The sequence below is a fragment of the Dipteris shenzhenensis genome, chromosome 3 (genome assembly GCF_047967505.1).
Source record: "Dipteris shenzhenensis isolate YYH24624 ecotype China chromosome 3, Dip_SZ_1.0, whole genome shotgun sequence".
Taxonomy (NCBI): Eukaryota; Viridiplantae; Streptophyta; class Polypodiopsida; order Gleicheniales; family Dipteridaceae; genus Dipteris; species Dipteris shenzhenensis.
In genome coordinates, this window is record NC_141598.1 from 19,238,298 (window position 1) to 19,259,443 (window position 21,146).

General features: G+C 47.4%; 1 protein-coding gene across 2 annotated transcripts in view; it reads left to right on the forward strand.

Moving 5' to 3' along the window:
• The window catches only part of LOC147903481 (histidine kinase 5-like), a 113,526-nt gene that overhangs the window by 22,651 nt on the left and 69,729 nt on the right, over window positions 1–21,146 (forward strand). For both annotated transcript variants that reach the window (XM_087372493.1, XM_087372494.1), the window contains exons 4-5: window positions 20,383–20,476; window positions 20,837–21,043. In XM_087372493.1, the coding sequence (XP_087228619.1) occupies window positions 20,383–20,476; window positions 20,837–21,043 (301 nt within the window). The remainder of the gene's footprint in view (window positions 1–20,382; window positions 20,477–20,836; window positions 21,044–21,146) is intronic.

The window sequence follows — 21,146 nt, forward strand, 5'->3', positions numbered from 1 at the left end:
CTATGCAAGTTCTTCTGATGAAAATATATAGAACACTTTTACCAAGGTAGACTTTCAAGCTACTTTCAATAACATGTTATGATCATGTTTGATGTTGAAGTTTTTATTGAATGATGCACTACAACTATATACTACTTGTTGGTAGCCAAAGCATTTCTATGCAAGCTCATCTCATGAGAATAAATAACGCTATCACTAATGTAGACTTACAAGCTTATGTTATAATAATCATCTTCAAAATTATGGTGATACAATAAAGCTTTATTAACGATCAGTACACATACGTATAGTTAGATTATGTTTTTCTCAAGTGATGCACTTCAACTATATAGTACCTATTGTTGATAGCCAAAGTATTTCTATTTAAGCTCATCTCATAGAATATAGAAATGTGCACTTGCAATATTATGTTATAATCATGTTCAATGTTGAGGAAGCACTATAAATCTTTATTAATGATGAGTACATACATACAATGAGATTATGTGTTGGTAGCCCAACCATTTCTGCTTTGCTTGCTTTTTCTTGCTCGCTTATTTGGTCCTGCTCGCTCGACATCGCTCGCTTGATTGATTGCCTCCCTGACGAACTGATCTGAAAATCTGAAACCTGTCACCTCTTACCCCTCCAATCAAAACCTGGCTGTGGGCTGATCTGTAAAGGGAGGACACCCCTCTAATCCATGCATCTGAAAATCCAAATCATAGAAGAGTGCCTTCAAGAAAATCCCAATCTACTCTGTCATAGGCCTTTTTAAAATCCAAGAGTAGAACTGCCAGCTTCTGCCCGCTCTGCATAGCCGACTCTGTGGCTTCCCAAAAGGAAAAGATATTATCAAATATGCTCTTGCCATGCACAAAGCCTGTCTAGGTATCATGGATGAGATCTGGAAGAAGGGGCAGCAATCGGATGCTGATCGCCTTGGCAAGGATTTTGTATAGAGTGCCCAAAAGAGTCACGGGTCTCCAATGGGATACAAAATTCCTGTTGCCACCTTTCGGGATAAGGTGTATGAGTCCCTCGGTCAATGAGTCAGGCATCTCACCCGAGTCCCAAATGCCCTGCAGGGCTGAAATAATATGATCACCTATCATATCCCAAAAGGCTGTAAAAAAAGATGGAGTAAGACCATCGGAACCAGGGCACTTGCCCTTATGAAGGGCGGAGAGAGCAATCTTGAACTCTGTGTTGGTAGTGTGCATCAAGTGAGCATATTATCTTTGGTGTGACCAACACAGGTAAGCTTTGCCAAATTTCATCTCTAGCCACATCTCTAGCCTGTGTGTCAGGATCTACAGAAAGAAGGGAGGCATAGAAAGCTGTCGCCAAGTGCATGACGGTATCCGGATGAGACTGTAAAACACCGTCAGAGTCAATAAGCTGCTTGACACTCTCTCTACTATGTCTGGGACCAAGTGTAGAGCAAAAGTGTTTATTGACTCTCCCTCCCATCTGTATCCAAAAGGACTCCCGTGCATGGAAGGCATACCCTGCTCTCTAATCAAGCAATGTCTGTAAGTGAGCCCTTGCCATAACAAGGCGCTCTTGTATCCAAGCATCTGATGGTCGTCTCTACTCCTCCCTCTGCAAGGCTGCCAACTGCTGGCAGATATCAATCTCCCGCCTGAGTACCTCACCTCGCCGAGCACTAGCGACAGAGTGATAAAAGTCGCTGATACTGGCAAGTGCTGTGGCCACATGTGAAGGACCGGCCACCCCCCCTGCATGTGAGAAACCCAGATCTTTAAGACTGCCTCTGTGAGAGTCTCATCTGTGTATAAGGCATGGGGGATCCTGATACTGTGAGACCTTCCTCTTAGATGGGGCTCTGAGATAGACAAAACTACCGGGAAATGGTCGGAAGTGGAAACACCAGGTGCAATGCAAATAGTCCCCCCTCTATCAAGAGCCCAGTCATCCTCATAGAATCTGTCAATTCGAGCATTGATAGGCATCTGCACCCTATGGTTCAGCCACAAAAACAAAAGTGACTAAGACTGAATATGAAATGCATCATCTGACCAAACATCTCGAACCTGAACAAGAAGGCATCCCAAGCTGCTCTCTCGAGGGAATGAATACCACCTTCTCTGCCCCCTTGCTTATCGGATGGTACCTCAACCATGTTTCTCCATTCTTACCGACTAATTCATTTATAGATTGACTTCTGAAAAGTGGCAAGCAATAATAAGTTATTAAATACTCTATTTCCTTTACTAAGCTAAGTTGTTGGGGCAACTTTTTGAGGAGCATATATAAAACTTGAAAACCACTAGGCATAACTCGCTTGCTAGAATCTTGTACACTGTCCCCAAGCCTTTGATTCTCTCACTCACATCCATAGCATCACTTTGTGTATTGAGTGCATCATCTTGCAGTTGCAGTTGGTATTGAGTGAGGATAGTCTCCCGCTATAGGAGATAGACTATCTCCCGTTGCAGTTAGTATTGAACATGAGAGAGAGTGAGGATAGTCTATCTCCCGCTATAGAAGATGCATGCTTCATCTTTATCTATTGCAGATTCTAAGCCATCCTCGTATTTCAACAGCTTTGCTTTAAGCACATTACCTCCTGCAAATCTCTATTTCAGTGCTTGAGTGATGCTCCACATGGGGGCATTGTCACTTGTGATACAATGACACTTTTGGAAGTTTCGTATGTTCCAAGTATCAAGTAGAATCTGATTTCTATTTGAGCCATCTCCACAAATGTCTTTAGAGTTCGTTCTGATGGTCATCGTTGTGCCATGTATGATAACCGGTACGATAACTGTATTGTACTCACTGTTGGTGAAACCAGCCTTCACTAATCAAAGGGTGGCAAGATCCACTTTAACCACATCATACACAGTAAATAATCAAATTATCAATCACCACAGATTAAATCAAGGGAGCTAGAGCGTCCTACTCAGAAACAAAGACAACGATTGTCTCCAAGCACTGGTGTCCCTTGCGGTATTTCTTTAATATTCATATAAAGCCAAGTGGCTGATTACAAGGTCTCCTTAAAGCTGCACCACAGGCAAACCACTATCCACAGAGTTCCAATATCTTGCACCTTGCAATTCTTGCTCAACTTTATATGGCGAATATGCATCCGATCACTAGGCAATCACGCATTGACCAAGCGTGCAACATAACCCAAAGGCATAAACTATATGTTTGCTCATTGCAGTTGCACAACCAAGTGCCCAACCAGCCAAACAATTGCAGAAAAGCCAAAGATAGCCAAAACTTTGGCACAACCAGCCAAGAAAACCCTTCCAAAACAGGTTGCTCTTCTTTGCAGTCACCCTAGCCACTGCCCAACGGCATGAATCAGACTTCCTCTGCCTAGAAACAATACCAAAGGCAATAACCAGCCAACAACCAGTCCGAAAACGGCAAAAACCAGGCAAAAACTAGCCTTCCTCTATCCAGAATCCACATGAATCAGGTCCTTTGAACCGGAAAACCCTGAATCCAGCAAAGAGTAGATGATTCAGCCCTTGTGCAGCCCAAAAGTAGCTCCAAATAGGTCGCCTTACCTGGAAAAGGCCTTGAAATCAGCAACAGCTGACAAAAATCAACCAGAAAACAGTTCGCTCCACTTTTTGGTGCCTGTCTGCAACTTGAGAAGCAGCAAGATGGGCCGCCTCTTCTCCTAGAGCCCAGAATTAAGTGAAAACCGGTCGCCCCACCTTTTGGTGCCTTTCTGCAACCCGAGAAGCAGCAAGATGGGCCGCCTCTTCTCTTGGAGCTCAGAATTAAGTGAAATCAGCTTGTAGAAGAGTTAACAGCCCTCCTCGAGCCCAGAAAACAGAAAAACCAGCCTGAAGAGAACTAGCTTCACTTCTTGCTCAGCTTCTGGCAGCAGCAACAGCCTCCAAACAGGTCGCCTTACCTCCTGGAGGTCACCAACAGCAGCAGTAGACCAAAAACCCAGCCAGAAACAAGTCGTCCTGCTCTAGACCCCCTTTTGGCAAAATTGTGATTCACTTGCTCTCTCTTTCTGTCCTGAATTTGGCCTCTTGCATGCCAAACAGGTGTCCTTTGCCGTTTTTGGAGTCCCTTTCTAAAAATAGTAAAATTTGAGTACACCACTCTTTTTTATTACATCCCTCTGGTACACACACTTTAATTGCCCAATAAATTTCCTGCACATTCACAATTTCTAAGGGCCCGCTAGGAATTTTAATTCCCCAAGTCCCGCACACGTGGCCAGACTTTCGTGCCTCAAAGGCCCAAGGCAGTCACATGCAAATTACGGGAATCGGAAATCAAAATTTCCATAAATTCACATCCTCGTGACAGCTGGAGATACTTGATAGTGCGCTGTATCACCTTGACATCTTTGAAAAACAAGTTGCTATAGAAGCTAATGCCATTGCTGAATCTGTGATTCTGATACTAGGTTATGGCATGAGGGATTAGGGCATCTAAATTTCAACAGTTTGGTGAAGATGCATTCAAAGGACATGCTGGTAGATATCCCACCCATGTTGCAATTACAAAACATGTATGTGAGGCTGCTTATTGGGGGAAAATGCATCGCTTTCCATTTCCAAAATACGGGATCCGTGGTGCATCCAGGAAGTTCCACCTACTACATAATGATGTATGCAGGCCGATGTGGACAGCATCACTTGGAGGCTACTATTACTCTGCGAAAGTGGATTCTCACAGCATGAGCTCTTAGCTCAAGCTGAATTCAATAAGGAATATTATCGCATTTTTGTCCTTGTGCAGCCCCTCACAAGTCTTGTTGGAAGTCCATCTCTTGACGTACTCCCCCTTCCTCTTTTCCCCCAATTCTAAAAGATATTTTTCGTTCATCACTGAATTGTACTTTCTACCTACTTTAGCAAGTGAATTTCCTGCTTCTAAGTGGTGAATCTAGTCTAGGCATGTGCAAAGTGATCATTTCTATCCTTGTCCCTTGAAAGGGTTAGTCTAGGGCTGTCTAGCTAGGCTTTTCTAGTAGGGAGTTAGTCAAGATAGGGGGCGGGCTGAGTACTTATCCAGGAATTTTTTGATTTTTTAGCAGCTCGGGGTATCATACATTAGTGCACAGTGGCATACACTCTGCAACAAAATTGCTGAAAAAACAGTGCTAATTATATTACTTCGAGAACAAGATACAAAAGGTCAGCTTATAGCTGACGGGCTGCGTTCACAAATCGGACACAGCCCTAAAAGGTAGCAGAATAAATCATACTCTCACGGAGGGATAAGACGAGTGTGAATGAACAGCCATCGGGGTGGTGAGTAGTGCCACCGAAGGCCCTGCGTAGTCTGCTCGAAGAAGAGGCCCTGTGTGTCCCAAGCCCGGAGGAAGCGTCTCCGCTTCTCCTGACCGGCCCGGGAGTCTCCCTGAATCTGGTCTCACTGGCCTCTCAGGGTATGAATAATCTCACTCCAAATTTCCGCCATGATCTGGGCAGTCGATAAGGAGGTGCCACTGAGGATCTGCGCGTAGCGCGAGGTCCAGATGTGCCACCCTGTAATGCTGCTAATAATCTCCCAGACTGGCTGCCTCTCTCGAACTCCTGTATCAGCCTCTGCTAGGTGCTGCGGGATACCCTCGAGCGGCCCCCACGTCCCCTGTGTGATAAGGAAAGTGGGGTCCTGCTGGCATGCCTCGAATAAGTGATGAAGACCAGGTGCGGTGCTGCACCAACAGAACGTGCCCCAAGTGATCAATCCTAGCTCTGGTGCTGCGCGAGTAAGAATCCCGAAAGTCCACCTCCACACTTCCTGGGCGCGAGTGCAGCTCCACAGGCAGTGTTTTGGTGACTCATCATCCGCATGGCAAATCTGGCAGCATCCGTCCTAGCCAATCTGCCGCAACCAGCTCCCCACTGGAAGACCTTTGTGGGCAAGAAGCCACAGGAAGTATGAGATCTTCCGCGGCCGCCAGCTCTCCCACAAGGCCTTCCAGAATGCCTGCAAAAAGAACCTGGAAATACCTTGTGCGTACCAGCTGGGTCGCTGGGTGGGGGGGCGGCTCTGCATCCTCCCAAGAACTCGCCTGCCCAGAGTCGTGTTGTAGGCGAAGAAGGAAGTCGGCCCCTGTCCTGTCACAATCTCTGGCCACCACCACTCTCCTGGGTCCCAATCAAGCTCTGACAAGGCCCGCCCCTCCCAGAGCCAGAGACGCCAAAGCTGCATCTGGTCCTGCTCGATGCTAGGGTCGGTACGCCAGACCTTCCCCAAAAGGCCTACGACCCGAACCCTCTGCCATGGGAGTAGGGGGTCGATGAGCGCATCCTCTCTCCTGAGTCGTCCATCCCCAAAAACCGCGAGGAAGGAGATAGAGGAGTCATCCATAGGTCTTGTGATCACTAGTGGAATGCCACGGGGGGTGAACTGTCCCAGCCAGCGGGCGTCACCAGGCATGAGGACCTGAGGCTCAGGTGGAACCAACCAACCAGCTGGGATCGCGCCGTCGATCTCCGTGCGTCTCGCCTGGGCTCCACGTGCACCTCCAGCTGCATCTGCAAGATCAGCCGTCTCCAGATGTCTGTACGTATCCCTCCAAACTCGAAGGGACCGGGCTGGCCCCCTCATCCAGCCATCCCACCTGATATGTGATCTCTCCCCCAACTGAAGGCCCTCGGCATCTCTGACCTGACCGTTCCAGATAAGCGGCTGGCGATCGATCTCCTCCTGACAGCTAGGAGGGGACTGAATGAGACTGAGGCGGAGCCGCCTCCAAACCATGAGGAGGCTACGAACGAGTGGGGAACGGGGCTGAGTGAGCGGGGCGGATCCACTTGAGGGACGGTAGCCACTCTCCACCTCGGCTCGGGACACAAGAACCGACTCCCTGCTGAAGTAACATCTTCCACGTCTGCCCCCCCGGGGTCAAACCGCGGATGACAAGCTTGCCTAACAAGGCCTGACTCTGAAGCTCTGGATCGATGACCCCCAGGCCACCCTCAGCCTGCGGAAGAATGACTGTCTGCCAAGCAACCCTGGCTCTGGTATCTCTAAGACCATCCTCCCCGGACCAAAGGAAGTTCCGAACCAGCCTCCTGAGCTGTGCCACGCTGGATCTCGAGAAACACCAGCAGGAAGCCTTATACCAAGCCGTGGCTAGGAGGACCTGGTTAACTACCAGGGCACGACCTGCAAGAGAGAGCTTAGCAGTGCTCCAGAAAGCTAGCTTCCGTCGGATGGAGTCTAGCACCGGGAGAAACTGCTGAGCTGGCGTGATGTCTAGGCCAACCTGAAAGCCAAGGTATCTAGCTGTCTGTCCCCGTGGAATCCATCTGAAACCCAGAAATCGCCCCCACTGAGAACACGCCCCAGGGTCTGTGAGAAAACCAACTGATTTGTTCCAGTTGATTTTCGCACCAGCGGCTGAGCAGAAGACCTCCAAGGCCATCCGCACCCTCTCTAGCATCCTCTCATCGTCCTGGACATATAGGGCTGTATCATCTGCGTACTCCGAGTCCAAAAGCTCTGTGTCCTCCCGAAGTGGAAGGCGAACACCCCTGATCCTTGTGGACCTCGCCCGAAGGTAGTAAGTCATAGCCTCGGCGAAGAAGAGAAACAGGTAAGGAGCAAGGGGGCAGCCCTGACGCACTGATCTCTCCAAGCTAAAGCGCTCACCCATCCTGCCTCCAATGATGACCCTGCTAGACGCTGTCCTGTACAAAGCTGAGATACCCTGAATCCAACCTGCCGGGAAACCTAGCCGCTCCAGAGTCCCCTCCAAAAAGGACCAGTCCACTCGATCGTAGGCCTTCTCGAAGTAGAATGGCAAGGTGTGATCCGCTGTGCTGAGCCCACTCCGCCGCCTCTGAAAAGGTGAAGACATTATCCAGGATACTGCGATCCTGGACAAAGCCTGTCTGAGTGTCATGGATGAGGTCTGGGAGTAGAGGCCGAACTCTGGCGCTGATCATCTTGGCGATTGGAGGAGGAGGAGCGGGGGCTGCCCTCGGCTGGGAAGCCGACGGTGCAACTAACTCTGTAGGAGAGTCGAGAGAGACGGGGGGGGGGGGGGATGGGGATGCATCTGGAACTGGGGCTGAGAGGGAGGAGGAGGAGACTGAGGAAGAAGGGGCGGGGGCTGAAGCTGCGGGTTGGGAGAAGGGAGGTGAAACTGGGGAAGGGGCTGGGACTGAGTGGAAAGGGGCGGGGGAGCGGGAGAGAGGGGGATCTGAGGCTGTGAAGGGCGGGCTACCGTCGAAGAAGAAGCTCTCCCAGGTCCCTGGGGCGGCTGCCTGTCAGGTCTCTGGGGTGTTGCTGCAGGAAGGGTAACCTCTGCCCCCTTGCCTTTATCCGAAATCTTCTTGTTCTTTCCTCTTTTCCTTCTAACCTCGGTCCAACCGCCCACTAACTCTGGACCGGACTCCGGCTGCCTCGGCTCCTCCTGACGTGGCTGTCCGGGGGGGGGGGCGGGGGCGGAGGGGGCGGGGGCGGGGGGGGTCGAGAAGAGCTGGCGAAACGTGGACAAGCAGCCGCCAAGTGCCCAAAGCCGTGGCACCTCAGGCACTGACCTGGCTGTCCGGTGACTATCATGCTTTGGGTGATGCTGCCGGCATCTGTCACGATCTCGATCACTGCAGGGAGAGTCGCAGGATCTGCCACAGCCACACGGACTCGGGGGGCTCCTGCCGTAGTCACTGCGTCGGCGAAAGTGTCGTGCATAACCCAGCCAAAGTGGGAGCCCAAGTCCCTGACAATCGGCCGCAGCTCAACAGCAAGACCTGGAAAAACTAGCGTCACTGGGTGGCGAGGTATACGGAACCGAACATCAAAATCCGCTGCGCTGAATCCACGGTACCACGGGACTATCATGATAATCTTTCCATCCACCGATGTGGGGGAACCGGCAATCAGGTTGCTCGCAGCTTTCTCATTGGAGAGTTTGAGCCAGAAGATGCCCCTTCCCATAAGGGCCACCTCCTCAATATGGCCATCCTCTAGCATGAGAGTGGACTGGAGCCAGTCCCTGATGGCTGATTTGGAGGGAGAGTGTCCAATGACTCTGCCGTAAACAGAGGTACGGGCAAAGTCATTGGCAACCTCCTGAACACGAGATGATTGTTGCTCTGTCAGGATAACGCGGTAGGCATCTGGAGAGGGAGGGTCCAACTGGGCCTCCGGATCCGGGCAGGGAGCCGCCATACCGCCAAGACTAACTGCAAGCTTCCGATGAGGAAAAGGCTGCCACCCAAAAAAGGGGGGTCGAAGCGGGAGGGTGGAGCCTGGGTGTGGAGAGGACGGTTGCGGAGGCGAAAGGTGGAGAGAATGGAGGGCGGAGGACGGAGGGGCGAAGCGGAAGGCCGGGAGGCGGGGGTGACGCGGGGGGGTTGGGGGAGTGGGGACGGAGAGTTGGTGAAGTGAGGAGGCGGCGGGAGCGGGGTGAGGCGGGGCGGGGCGGGGCGGAAGGGTGGGGGTGGCGGGGTGGAGGAGTGGAGCGGAAGGGCGGGGCGAGGCGGAGTGAGGGGGCGGGGTGTTCGGGGGCGGGGGGGCGGGGTGAAGGGTGCGGGGTGCGGGGAAGACGGGGGGCGGAAGGGTGGGGGGGCGGGGGGTGAAGGAGATGGAGAGAGTGTGAGCTAGAGAGAGTGAGAGAGTCGAAAGCTTAGAAGCTGTAGTTGCAAAAAATAGAGTGTAAAGAGTACAACACAAAGTAGAGTTGATAAGGTTTTGTCATAGTGACAAAACCTTAGTAGTCACTAACCATAGTTAGTGAACTAACTGCAGTTAGGGGGAAAAACCTCTAAATGAGGGAAAAGTGCCCCTAACTAACTTATTATATTACATTGGTCACTGCTGAATTATATCTATAATTCCAACACCCCCCTGCAGTGCCAATGTCATGTACAAGGCTGATCAATCACCAAACGGATATAAGTTTAGGGCACTGCGAAATGCCTCGAACTTTTCACGTGGTAGTGCTTTGGTGAAAATATCTGCAACGTTGTCATGTGTGGACACAAAGATCATACTGATCTCTCCTGCATGCAACTTCTCTCTGACGTAGTGATAGTGAACCTCAATGTGCTTCGTGCGAGCATGAAACACTGGATTCTTTGCCACTGCAATGGCACTCTGACTATCAGTGAGAATTGGAGCAGGACCCTCCAAAGACAGATGAAGATCAGCAAATAAACGTCTCAGCCAGACACACTCAACTGTTGCTGTGAAAGCTGCCCTGTACTCAGCTTCACATGATGAGGTAGCCACTGTAGATTGTTTCTTGCTCAGCCATGAAATGCAAGATTTTCCCAAAAAGAAACAATTGCCACTAGTGGACTGCCTAGTGTCATAATCACCAGCCCAATCTGAATCACTGTAGGCATGCATCTGCAAGTCACCCCCCCTAGGAAATAGTAAGCCAAAAGACTTGGTGCCTTGCAAATAACGGAAGATGCGCTTAACTGCCTGCCAATGCATAGTTTTGGGGCTGTGCATGTACCTGCTCACCTGAGATACTGCAAACTGAATATCAGGCCTAGTATTGCAGAGATATATGAGGCATCCAACAGCTTGACTGTAAAGTGTGGCATCAACTGATTCTCCTGCATCATGCATTGTGAGTTTCAGCCCCGGTTCCATAGGAGTAGATATGGGCTTACACTCTTGCATGTTAAATCTGTCCAAAAGTTTCTGAACATACTTGGACTGAGACATAACAGTGCCACGTCTCTCATGAGAGAACTGGATCCCCAAATAAAAATGAAGCAGCCCCAAATCTGACATATCAAAGTGAGTCTGCAAATCAGTTTTGAAATCTGCAATTTTGTCGTCATTGGACCCTGTGAGCAGTAAGTCATCAACATAAAGAAGGATGACTAATATTTCCCCCCCATCCATCTTGATGTAGAGGGTGCTCTCAGTAGGACTATTGTGCAGCCCCTTGCTGGTCAAAAAGGCATGTATCTTAGCATACCATGCACGAGGGGCCTGTTTCAGCCCATATAAAGCTTTATTAAGCTTGCAGACTTGAAGTGCATTTGCTGTAATTCCAAAACCCGGAGGTGGTTTGACATACACCTCTTCCAGCAAGTCCCCATTTAAGAAGGCTGTTTTGATGTCCAACTGATGAACATTCCACTCAAAATGTGCAGCCATTGCAATTACGGATCGGATGGTAGTCATCCGGGATGTAGGAGCAAAAGTCTCCTCATAATCTATGCCCTTTTTCTGAGCATAGCCTTTAGCAACCAGCCTGGCTTTATATTTGTCAATGGAGCCATCTGGCTTCCGTTTGACTTTAAATACCCATCGTGTGCCAATAGCATGTTTACCCTGTGGCAAGTCCACAACATCCCAAGTCTGATTTTTTGCAATGGACTGCAACTCATCGTGCATGGCATTCATCCAATGCACATTACCTTGTGCCTCTTCAAATGTGGCAGGCTCCTCTTCATCAAGGAGAGTACCTGCATATGCTGATTCCACTGAATTAGCACCTTCCATGTGCCTTGCTGCACTGTGAGTCCTGCCAGGTAACGGAGCATCAAGTTTACTCTCCCGGAGAGTCTGTAACAGCCAGTTTGGGACTGTTTTTGCTGCATGTATGTCTGCAATTTCTTGCTGTACCACTTGTTCCACTTCCTGTGGAGGAGGCATGACATCCCGTGGCGGAACTGAAGCATTGGAAGGTTGCTGTAAATTCTGATTTGGATCAGAAAAATCAGCAGGGGAACCCAAAGCAATGGGTAGCAACCCTTGAAAGACATCTTCTGAAGGTGAAGGCATTTGAAAATCAGCCTGAGTGTAAGCTGAATTTTCAGAAAATATCACATCTCTACTTACAATGATTTTGCGTGTAGCAGGATTGTAGAGACGATACCCCTTGCTTTCTGCACTGTATCCAACAAATATGCATTTGATGGCTTTATCTGACAATTTGTGCCTAAATTCAACTGGCACATGTGCATAGGCAAGGCATCCAAAGACTCGGAAGTGATCCACTGAAGGCTTCCTGTCATTCCAGACCTCAAAAGGAGTTTTTGTTTGTAAAGCCTTAGTGGGAGCCCTGTTCAAAATGTAATTGGCACACATCAAACCCTCTAACCAGAATTTATGAGGCATGTGTTTGCTTTTCAGCATACATCTGTCCATCTCCATGAGGGTTCTATTTTTCCTCTCAGCTTTGCCATTTTGCTGAGGGGTCAGCTTGACTGTGAGCTGATGCACAATACCCTTTTGTTTGAGAAAAGCATCAAATTCTGCAGATAGGTATTCCCCACCTCTATCCGTGCGTAATGTCTGTATCTTGAGCCCTGTTTCATTTTCAACCATGGCTGAAAAGTGTTTAAACACTGTGAACACTTCAGATTTCTTTTTCAGCCCATAAACCCAAGTAAAATTGGAGTAGTCATCAATAAATGTGACAAAGTAGAGATGACCACCCAATGAAGGAGTCCTCATGGGACCACAGACATCACTGTGTATAAGCTGCAATTTGCGAACAGCTTTAACTGAACCATCCTTCTTGAAGGGAAATCTATGCATTTTACCTAAAATGCACCCTTCACAGGCATGTGGAGGAGGTATCTCAAGAGGTGGCAATGCATCAACCATTGAAAATTTCTGAAGTGTCATTAAGCTGTTGTAATGCATGTGGCCATATCTGGCATGCCATAATTCTGCATTTTGCATGGCAACTGTGGGGGTAGAAATTGCCAAAGCATGAGCTGCTCTTTTCTGAAAAATATCAAGCTGAAAAAGCCCACGCAGCAGAGTACCAGATAACATTAAGGCATAGTTAGCTTCCCTGTCCCGGACAGCACATTTGTCATCCTCAAAGATGACCTGAAATCCATCTCTGTTAAGAGTGGACACTGAAAGGAGATTTTTGGTTATGCCAGGCACATATAAGACATCAGAAAGTCTGAAAATTGAGCCATCAATTGCAGTGAGCTCAACTTCTCCTGTGCCACGTACTGAATATGAGGAGTTGTTGGCACAAGTGACTTTCTTACCAACAGGGGGTGGATTCAAGGAAGTAAAAAGACACTTCCTCGAAGTGATGTGCTTGGATGCACCGCTGTCAAAATACCATGTGTTCAGTGTTTCATCAACACTGAAAGCACATGCATCTGAGGGAGAGTCAAAACTGCAAGTCAAAAATGCATATGTATCATCACTGCAAGAAGCTGTACTATCCCGAGCATCTGGAACAGCCAACTTAGAATCAGAAATGCAAGATAAAAAGGCATAATCTTGACCAACAAAGTTGGCTGCAGCATCCCCACTATCAGATGCACAAGGGGCTGAATCTGAAACAGCCATTCCTGAGCTGTTTTTCTTTTCCTTTGCAATCCTTTTCCTGCATTCTGCTATGTGATGACCTGGCTTTTTGCAGTAGTGACAAAAACCCTTCTTTTTGGGCTTGCTTGCATCACTTTTAGCCTTTTGTGAAGGCTGTCCTGACTGACTGAAAGGCTGATTTGCTGCTGTTTTTGCCTGTCCCTTTGTTTTTGATTTGAATTTTGAGAGCATGGCTTGTTCACCTGCACGTGAAGCCAAATTTTTCCTGGTCTGCTCTTCCTGAAGCAGAAGTCCTATCAGCTCATGAAAAGAAAGAGGATTTGCACCCCCCCTCAATGATAAATTCAGCGAAGTATGAAAGCTGAGATAAGACTCAGGAAGAGAATTCAGAGTGGTTGTAATCATCTCTGAATCAGGAATAATTTCATCTATGTTTAATAACTGCTCTCTGAGATCCTGTAGCTTAGTGAGGTGGGCTGACATGGAGTCACCCTCCTCCATATGTGTATTGCTCAACTCTCTTTTTAAAAAAGATACCCTGGCATCATTCCGTGCTGCATACATGCTTTCCAAAATATCCCACGCTGCCCTGGAGGTCTTACACGACCGGATATGCGGAATGATTGATCTTTTCACTGAAAGAGAGATGCAAGACAAGGCTAAGGCATCCCGTGAATCCCATCTCTTTTGCTCAGGAGTAGAGACTGTAGCTGCACCAACAACTTGTCCTGCACTGGAGGTCTTACACGACCGGATATGCGGAATGATTGATCTTTTCACTGAAAGAGAGATGCAAGACAAGGCTAAGGCATCCCGTGAATCCCATCTCTTTTGCTCAGGAGTAGAGACTGTAGCTGCACCAACAACTTGTCCTGCAGCTGCACCTTGTGCACGACCTCTTCCACCTCCTTGGTGAGGAGGGGTAGCAGGTGCAATATCTGCTGGTCGGATTTCATCCCCATTGACATAATCCCATAAATTGCGAGAAATCAGAATATAACGTACCATGAAACTCCAGAGGGAGTAGTTGGTACCATCCAATTTGTCTTCCTGAGAAAGACCACCGAACTGAAAATCATTCTGATTTTGATGGGCCATATCTGAAAAAGAGATTGAAGCAGATACAAAGCTGAATTCCCTTACTGGGAATAAAATGCACAACTCCCAAAAACCACACCCAAGCACGGGCTGTATATGCAACTTAGATTTCTGCACTTGAGCTGTCAGAAATCTGTCCAAGCATAAAACACTCTCCAAAATCTGCCAAAAGTGTTCCAAACACTCCAAGAAAGGCAGTATGTACTGAATACTCCAAAAAATGCTCTCCAAACACAAAAGCCCCAATTTGTGGCTAGAAATTGCAGCCAGAAAGGGGTTAGAATGCTAAAAACCCCAAATCTGCAATTTTAAGACAAAAGCCCCAAATTTTAGACTATATTTCCAATTTTTCTCCAGATGTAGCTCCAGAATTGCACAATGATTGCAATGGCTGCAATATGCAAAAATGCCCCAAATGTACTCCAAAACAACTGCACCAAACTGTATTTTTCTGCAAGAGAAGCCTGTCAAAGAACACCTGCTGTACTGAAGCAGATTCAGTACGGATGTACTGTACTGAAGACAGTACGGAAGTGCCGTACAGTTTGTACGGCACTATACGGCTAGTACGTCGACGACAGGTACAGACGTTATTGCAAGGTACGGATGGCGATGTACGGCGCGGTACAGACGGCGATGTACGGAAGCAGATGACGCAACGTACGGAACTAGTACAGCGCAGTACGGCTGCAGGTACGGTGAAGTACGGCGTAGATGACGAACAGTTTCGGCGCAGGTACGGCGAAGTACGGCGCAGATGACGAAACTTTTCGGAGATGGTACGGCGATGTACGACGGCAGCAAATGGCGACACTTTCGTAAGGCTTCCGTACAGTCGTACGGACTGTACGGATAGATTGGAGCGAGCTGGAGCTGGAGGTAAGGTGCTGGTATGAAGAAGGAGCAGAGGGCACACAGGCCTAGAACCTGGCTCTGATACCAAATGAAGGAGATGGAGAGAGTGTGAGCTAGAGAGAGTGAGAGAGTCGAAAGCTTAGAAGCTGTAGTTGCAAAAAATAGAGTGTAAAGAGTACAACACAAAGTAGAGTTGATAAGGTTTTGTCATAGTGACAAAACCTTAGTAGTCACTAACCATAGTTAGTGAACTAACTGCAGTTAGGGGGAAAAACCTCTAAATGAGGGAAAAGTGCCCCTAACTAACTTATTATATTACATTGGTCACTGCTGAATTATATCTATAATTCCAACAGGGGGGAGGGGGGGTTGGTGTGGCGAGGGGGCGGAGAGGTGAAGCGGGGGGCGGGAAGAGCGGAATGGAGGCGGGGGGGGCGGGTGAAGCGAGGGGGGACGGGAGGGTGAGGCTGAGCGGCGAGAGGGGGGGTGAGGTGAAGCGAGGGGGGGGTTGCGTGAGTCGAGGTGAGGCGGAGGGGGGCGGGGTGGAAGGGAGCGGAGAGGCGAGGGGGCAGCTGAGACGGGGGGGGGTGAGAGCGGAGGCGAGGGGCGGCGAGGGAGAGGCGAGGTGGAGGGGAGCGGAGAGACGAGGTGGAGGGGAGCGGAGAGGCGAGAGGGCGGCGAGGGGGGGGTGAGAGCGGAGGCGAGGGGCGCAGCGAGGTGGGCGGCGGGTGAGGGGGAGGGGGGGCGGGGGGCGAGGGCGGAGGGGCAGGGGGTGGGGGTGGTCGAGGCGAGGGGAGGAGCTAGGGGGGGGGAGGTAGAGCTAGCGGTGGGGGGGGAGGGGAAGCTCGCAGGAGCTTGTTTGAGGACAAGTCCCTCTGCAACAAAATGGATTTGCAGAGCGACAAAATAGAATAGAAATTGAAATGGATAGGTGCATGATTAATGGGAAGTCTTTACCCAATAAATTCTGGTTGGATGTTGCTGTGTGCGCCAATTATGTGCTCACCCGAGCACCCACTCGAGCATTGAAGATCATGCTTCCTGATGAAGCATGGACAGGCTGCAAGCTTGTAATTTCTCACATGCAGGTGTTTGGATCTCTTGCATATGCACATGTATCCTCTCAGCTGAGGCATAAGCTTGATGATAAGGCCATCAAATGCATTTTCATTGGCTACAGCTCACAAAGCAAAGTATAGAGATTGTTTCAGCCTAGCATAGGTGAGGTGATTACTGGTAGATGCGTGGTTTTTGCTGAGCATGTGCCTTTACCTTGGATGGACTGTAAAAAACAGGCATCAGTGGAAGCCTCTGATGTATTTGATTCTGTACTTGCTTTCACAGATTCAAATGACACTTTGCAGGATATGACTCAAAATGCTTCTAGCAGTTCACAGCCTCCTCCTGTTGCCCATGTTCAACCTGATTTGCAGCGACTTGATGATCATGCCATTGACCAGCCAGTTGATGGGGAGCAGGCTGTCATTAGAGAGCATAAAAGAGTTCCAAGGTGGCTCTTGGATACTCTATGGGGCAGCAAGCAAGCTGAGCCCTTGGCTGCCCGCACTAGAGCAGAGCAAAAAAAATGCAAGGCAATTTGCTTCATGTTGCTTTGATTGCTTTGCATTTAATAGTAGAGAATGGATGGATGCCATGAGAACTGAACTTGATTATATTCATGCAAATGGCATGTGGGAGTTGTGTGACTTGCAAGCAGGCAAGCATGCCATAGGTGGGTCCATAAATTGAAGTGGAAAGCTGATGGCAATGTTGACCGCTGCAAAGTCCTCCTTGTTGCGAAAGGCGATGCTTAACATGGCATTGACTTTGAGGGGACATTCGCTCCTACTTCATGCATTATAACCATTCATTGTGTTATTGCTCTTGCATCTCATAGGCATTTGGAGGTCCATTAGTTGGACATTAAGATCGCTTTTCTTCAGGGGGATTAAATGGAAGAGGTCTATGACACTTAGCCTCCAAGATTTGAAATTGCAGGTTTTGAAGTCAATCCAAATATATTGACAGTTTTTGCAGCGCTTCCAATTTGAGGATTGTAAGCGGGGTTCCTACTCCATTGGAACCTGGCTTCTGTTTCTCCTTCGAAAATGGGAGTGCCCATTTTGATGCCACTCCTCATCAGCAGGCTGTGGGCTGCACAGCCTGCCTTATTTAATATGTCATATCTAACCTGATTTGTAGTATGCCGTTTCCCAGTTAAGTAGATGCATGCACAAGCCCAACACACAGCATTGGCAGGCAATGAAACGAGTCTTCCATTACTGGAAGGCCACACAACATTTGATGCTGTTCTATAGTGATCTATCTTCATTGGATTTATATGCATTCACAGATAGTGATTGGGCAGGTTGTTATGACCCCCACGTGTCTCACAGTGGCAACTGTTTCATGCTTGGCTCTTCATGCCTATCTTGGTTAAGCAAGAAGCAACCTACAGTTGCTACTTCTAGTTGTGAAGCTGAGTTCAGGGGAAGCCTTCACAGCCACAATAGAGTGTTTTTGGTTCCGTAAGTTACTCTCAGACCTTCATGTTAGCAGGACACTTCTACGATCACCTACACTGACAACCAGAGTGCTTTAGACGTTGCACGTAATCCAATGTTTCATGCTCGTACGAAACACATTGGGATGCACTATCATTATGTTCGAGAGCACCTGTCAGGTCGAGATAGTCAGTTGTCCTACATTCCCAAGAAGGATAACTTAGTAGATCTATTCATGAAGACACTACTACCACGACCCAAGTTTGAGGCTTTTCGACATGCCTCACACTTGACACCATTTATTACGTGATGTTGATCTCCCTGCACTATCATAGGTTGCTATACCATCTTGGACGAATATGTGCAACCATGATATACTTTTCAGGTATACCTGCGATTTATCGAAGATATTTCAGCCATACCATGGAGGGGGTCTTGTAAGCACCTAGCCTTGGTATGGCCTTTTAGGTCAGTGCAAACTCCTCTGATCAGATGTGGCCTTGTTAGAATGGCTTGTATGATGGAAGAGGTGGTACATGCACTAATTTTGTTGATCTTTTGATGATTCATGCATGTTTATGTTTGCTTCTATCCCCTTGTCTTGGCCATGGTATACTGTGTCACCTCTACATGTGAAAACAAACATAAAAACAGGGAGAGTAAACAAACAAAAAGCAGATGAAAAAAACAGAAAAGACACTAGAACATGGAAAAAGAAAGAAAAGAGAGTAACCATGAGATAGGGGACAGCTTCACTTCACTTACACATATATTTTTGTTTTGGGGAAGAAAGAAAACCAGAGAGAGAGTAAAGACAAAAAGACAAACAACACATGTTAAAGAAAGAAAGGAAGAAATATTAATTAACATTTGCAAAGGTCAAAAAGGCCCATGAGACCAAATCTGAATATATCATGAGGAAAAAAACCCCAGGGAAAGTAGAGGGTCTAGCACATATTTATATATAATATAACTGAAAAATAAAACATAACTGAACTGGAATGAGTTTTTGAGTTCTGGTTGCCTATTGGGTTGCAAGCATGTGCAACCTGAGCTTTGTGTGAGCCAGTCTTGGATCCCAAAGAGAGCAACCTCCTTTGATGTTCTTCGCTGCACTTTGTGGGATGAACCCACGGGCAGGTTGAGACTGCTTGGCATAATGATACTGCAATGACCATATCCCCGATGGGGTAGGTACTTGCTAAACCTATGGCCGAATTCCTATTGACCTGCTGCATAGGGGGCTTGTGGTCTTGTGATCTGGTTTTTGATGAGCATATCCTCTTCCCTTGTGAAGAAGTCGTCCATGATCATCTACCGCCGAGGTTGCTACTGCTGAGTTTGCTACTGTCTATGGGTCTCAGCTTTTCGATGTCTAGTAACTTCTGATAGAGAGTGCGCCACACAAGTCTGGTCCACATAATCAGTGACTTGTCTCTTGTCTTTGAATTCTCAGCGAAACAAGCAGTGATATCTACCTCTGATCTGATAACATCAAGGGGATCTCATCAACATGTGCTTCTCTGTTCCCACCTCATGCATGTTGCATAGAGTGCATAATGGCGAGTATTGTTGATGTTGTGTGGCCTCTATCTCATGCGTTTATTATCTAGGATCAGTTTATTATCTAGGATCAGTGAGAGGACATCCAACGCGATCCCATGGCTGTTCATATTGCATGCACATGATAGAGGTAACCAGATGATTGGATGAACCCATCATCAGTCAGGTACATGAACTACTCTCTATATGAGGCAATGGATCTCCTACTGTGTCAGATGTAAGAAGGGTGCATGTAAGGAGTACTAGTATGGTGGAGGATTGTCAATGGACATACCATGAGAAGTAATCGACATGGCATCAATCTTTGATTTCATTGTCATTGTCCCCTCACTTGAAATGGTGTGCCCTAATATAACTCCTACAAAGGCACTAAATACACACTTGTATGGGTTGAGGGAGGTTTGAGTCTCTCTACGTTTCTAGAACACCCTCTTTAGGCTTTCTAAGTGTGCAGGCTTGGGACTGTACACTACTGAGAAGTCATCCAAGAAAATGGCTGAGAATTCATCAATATGCTCGTAAAAGGTCTTCATCATGAACTTTTGAAACATAGCTGGTGCATTCTTCAACCTGAATGGCATGACCTTGCTTGAGTATGCCCCCCATTCGGTAATGAAGCTGGTGTTTTTGCTGTCTTCTTTGGCTGGCGTGATCTGGTTATAGCCATTGTATCTGTCCATGAAGGAATACATCTTGTGCCCATCTACCTTATGTAGGATGCTGTCTGGCAGAATAATGATGATATTGAAAAACATCAAGAAAAATGGGCGAGGAAGAGGACTACAGCACCTCAGCAACTGACTTTGATGGAAGTGTAGCAACTGGAATTGACACTAGCTAAAGAATGAGCCATAGCAAATTCAGAATATTCTTTGCTTTTGGTTTTTCAGAATTCTTGGCTTTTGCATCGTTTAGAAGCTTTTTGGGGTTTTTAAGACTGATTATGCATTGAGAAGTGGCTTCATGAGAAGCCTAGTATCCTTTTGATTCCTCCAGGCTGCCTTGCATAAAGAAATTACGGTTTTTACTTAACTGCAAAGCTTTTACTGGGTGCTAATCTTCTCTCTCTTTGGTGTAACTCATCATCTATGACTCCTAGAAAAACCTATGCGAAACTCTGACATGTTTATAATATTATTTTAAGGTTGCTAAAATGAAGAGACTAGCACATTATCGGGAAAAGATAGCTGAGCAGAAGGCCATGGAGACAGATCTGCATGAAGCAATACTTGTAAAAGGTGAGCTAGGCATTCTGCTTCCAAAGTTTCCATATATTCACCTTGCAAAGTTATGGTCCTGAATGAACTACTTATTTACTAGCTACTCTGATACTGTATCAATTTATCCATTGCTGTAGCAATGCCTCACATTTTCTTTGGACAACATTTTTCTGTGTAGACTTTTGGTCTTTAGAACAACAAAAGATCTAAATTTGTATGATTGGACTTATTCTACTCTTACAAAGGTATATAACATTTAGAGATGTACTGCTACGTCATTATAATCTATCTTGTGAGTTACCTTGAATGTAAGACACAATCATTTTCAATTGAACTTTTTCAATAAGCTTTTATGCAATTGGATTTGCTTATTTTTAGAGGAGACGATGAAGGCCCGGAAATTGTTAGTCACTTTGTCCCATCAAATACGATCACCACTATCAGAAGTTGTGAGCATGACTGAACGTCTTTCCACCACCAACTTGGATTCCGAGCAGAGGGAGCGGGTAGAAGTCATGATGTTATGTGGGGATCTGGTTTCGCAGCTAATAAATAAGTTTCTGGAAAACCCAAAAGTGAAAACAGGTAAAATACACATCCAAGGAGCTATTTTACAGCTGTTTTGTGTTTTCTCTTTGAATATTCTTGATTTAGTTCAGGGATCATGCATTGCAGCACTTCTTGGCTG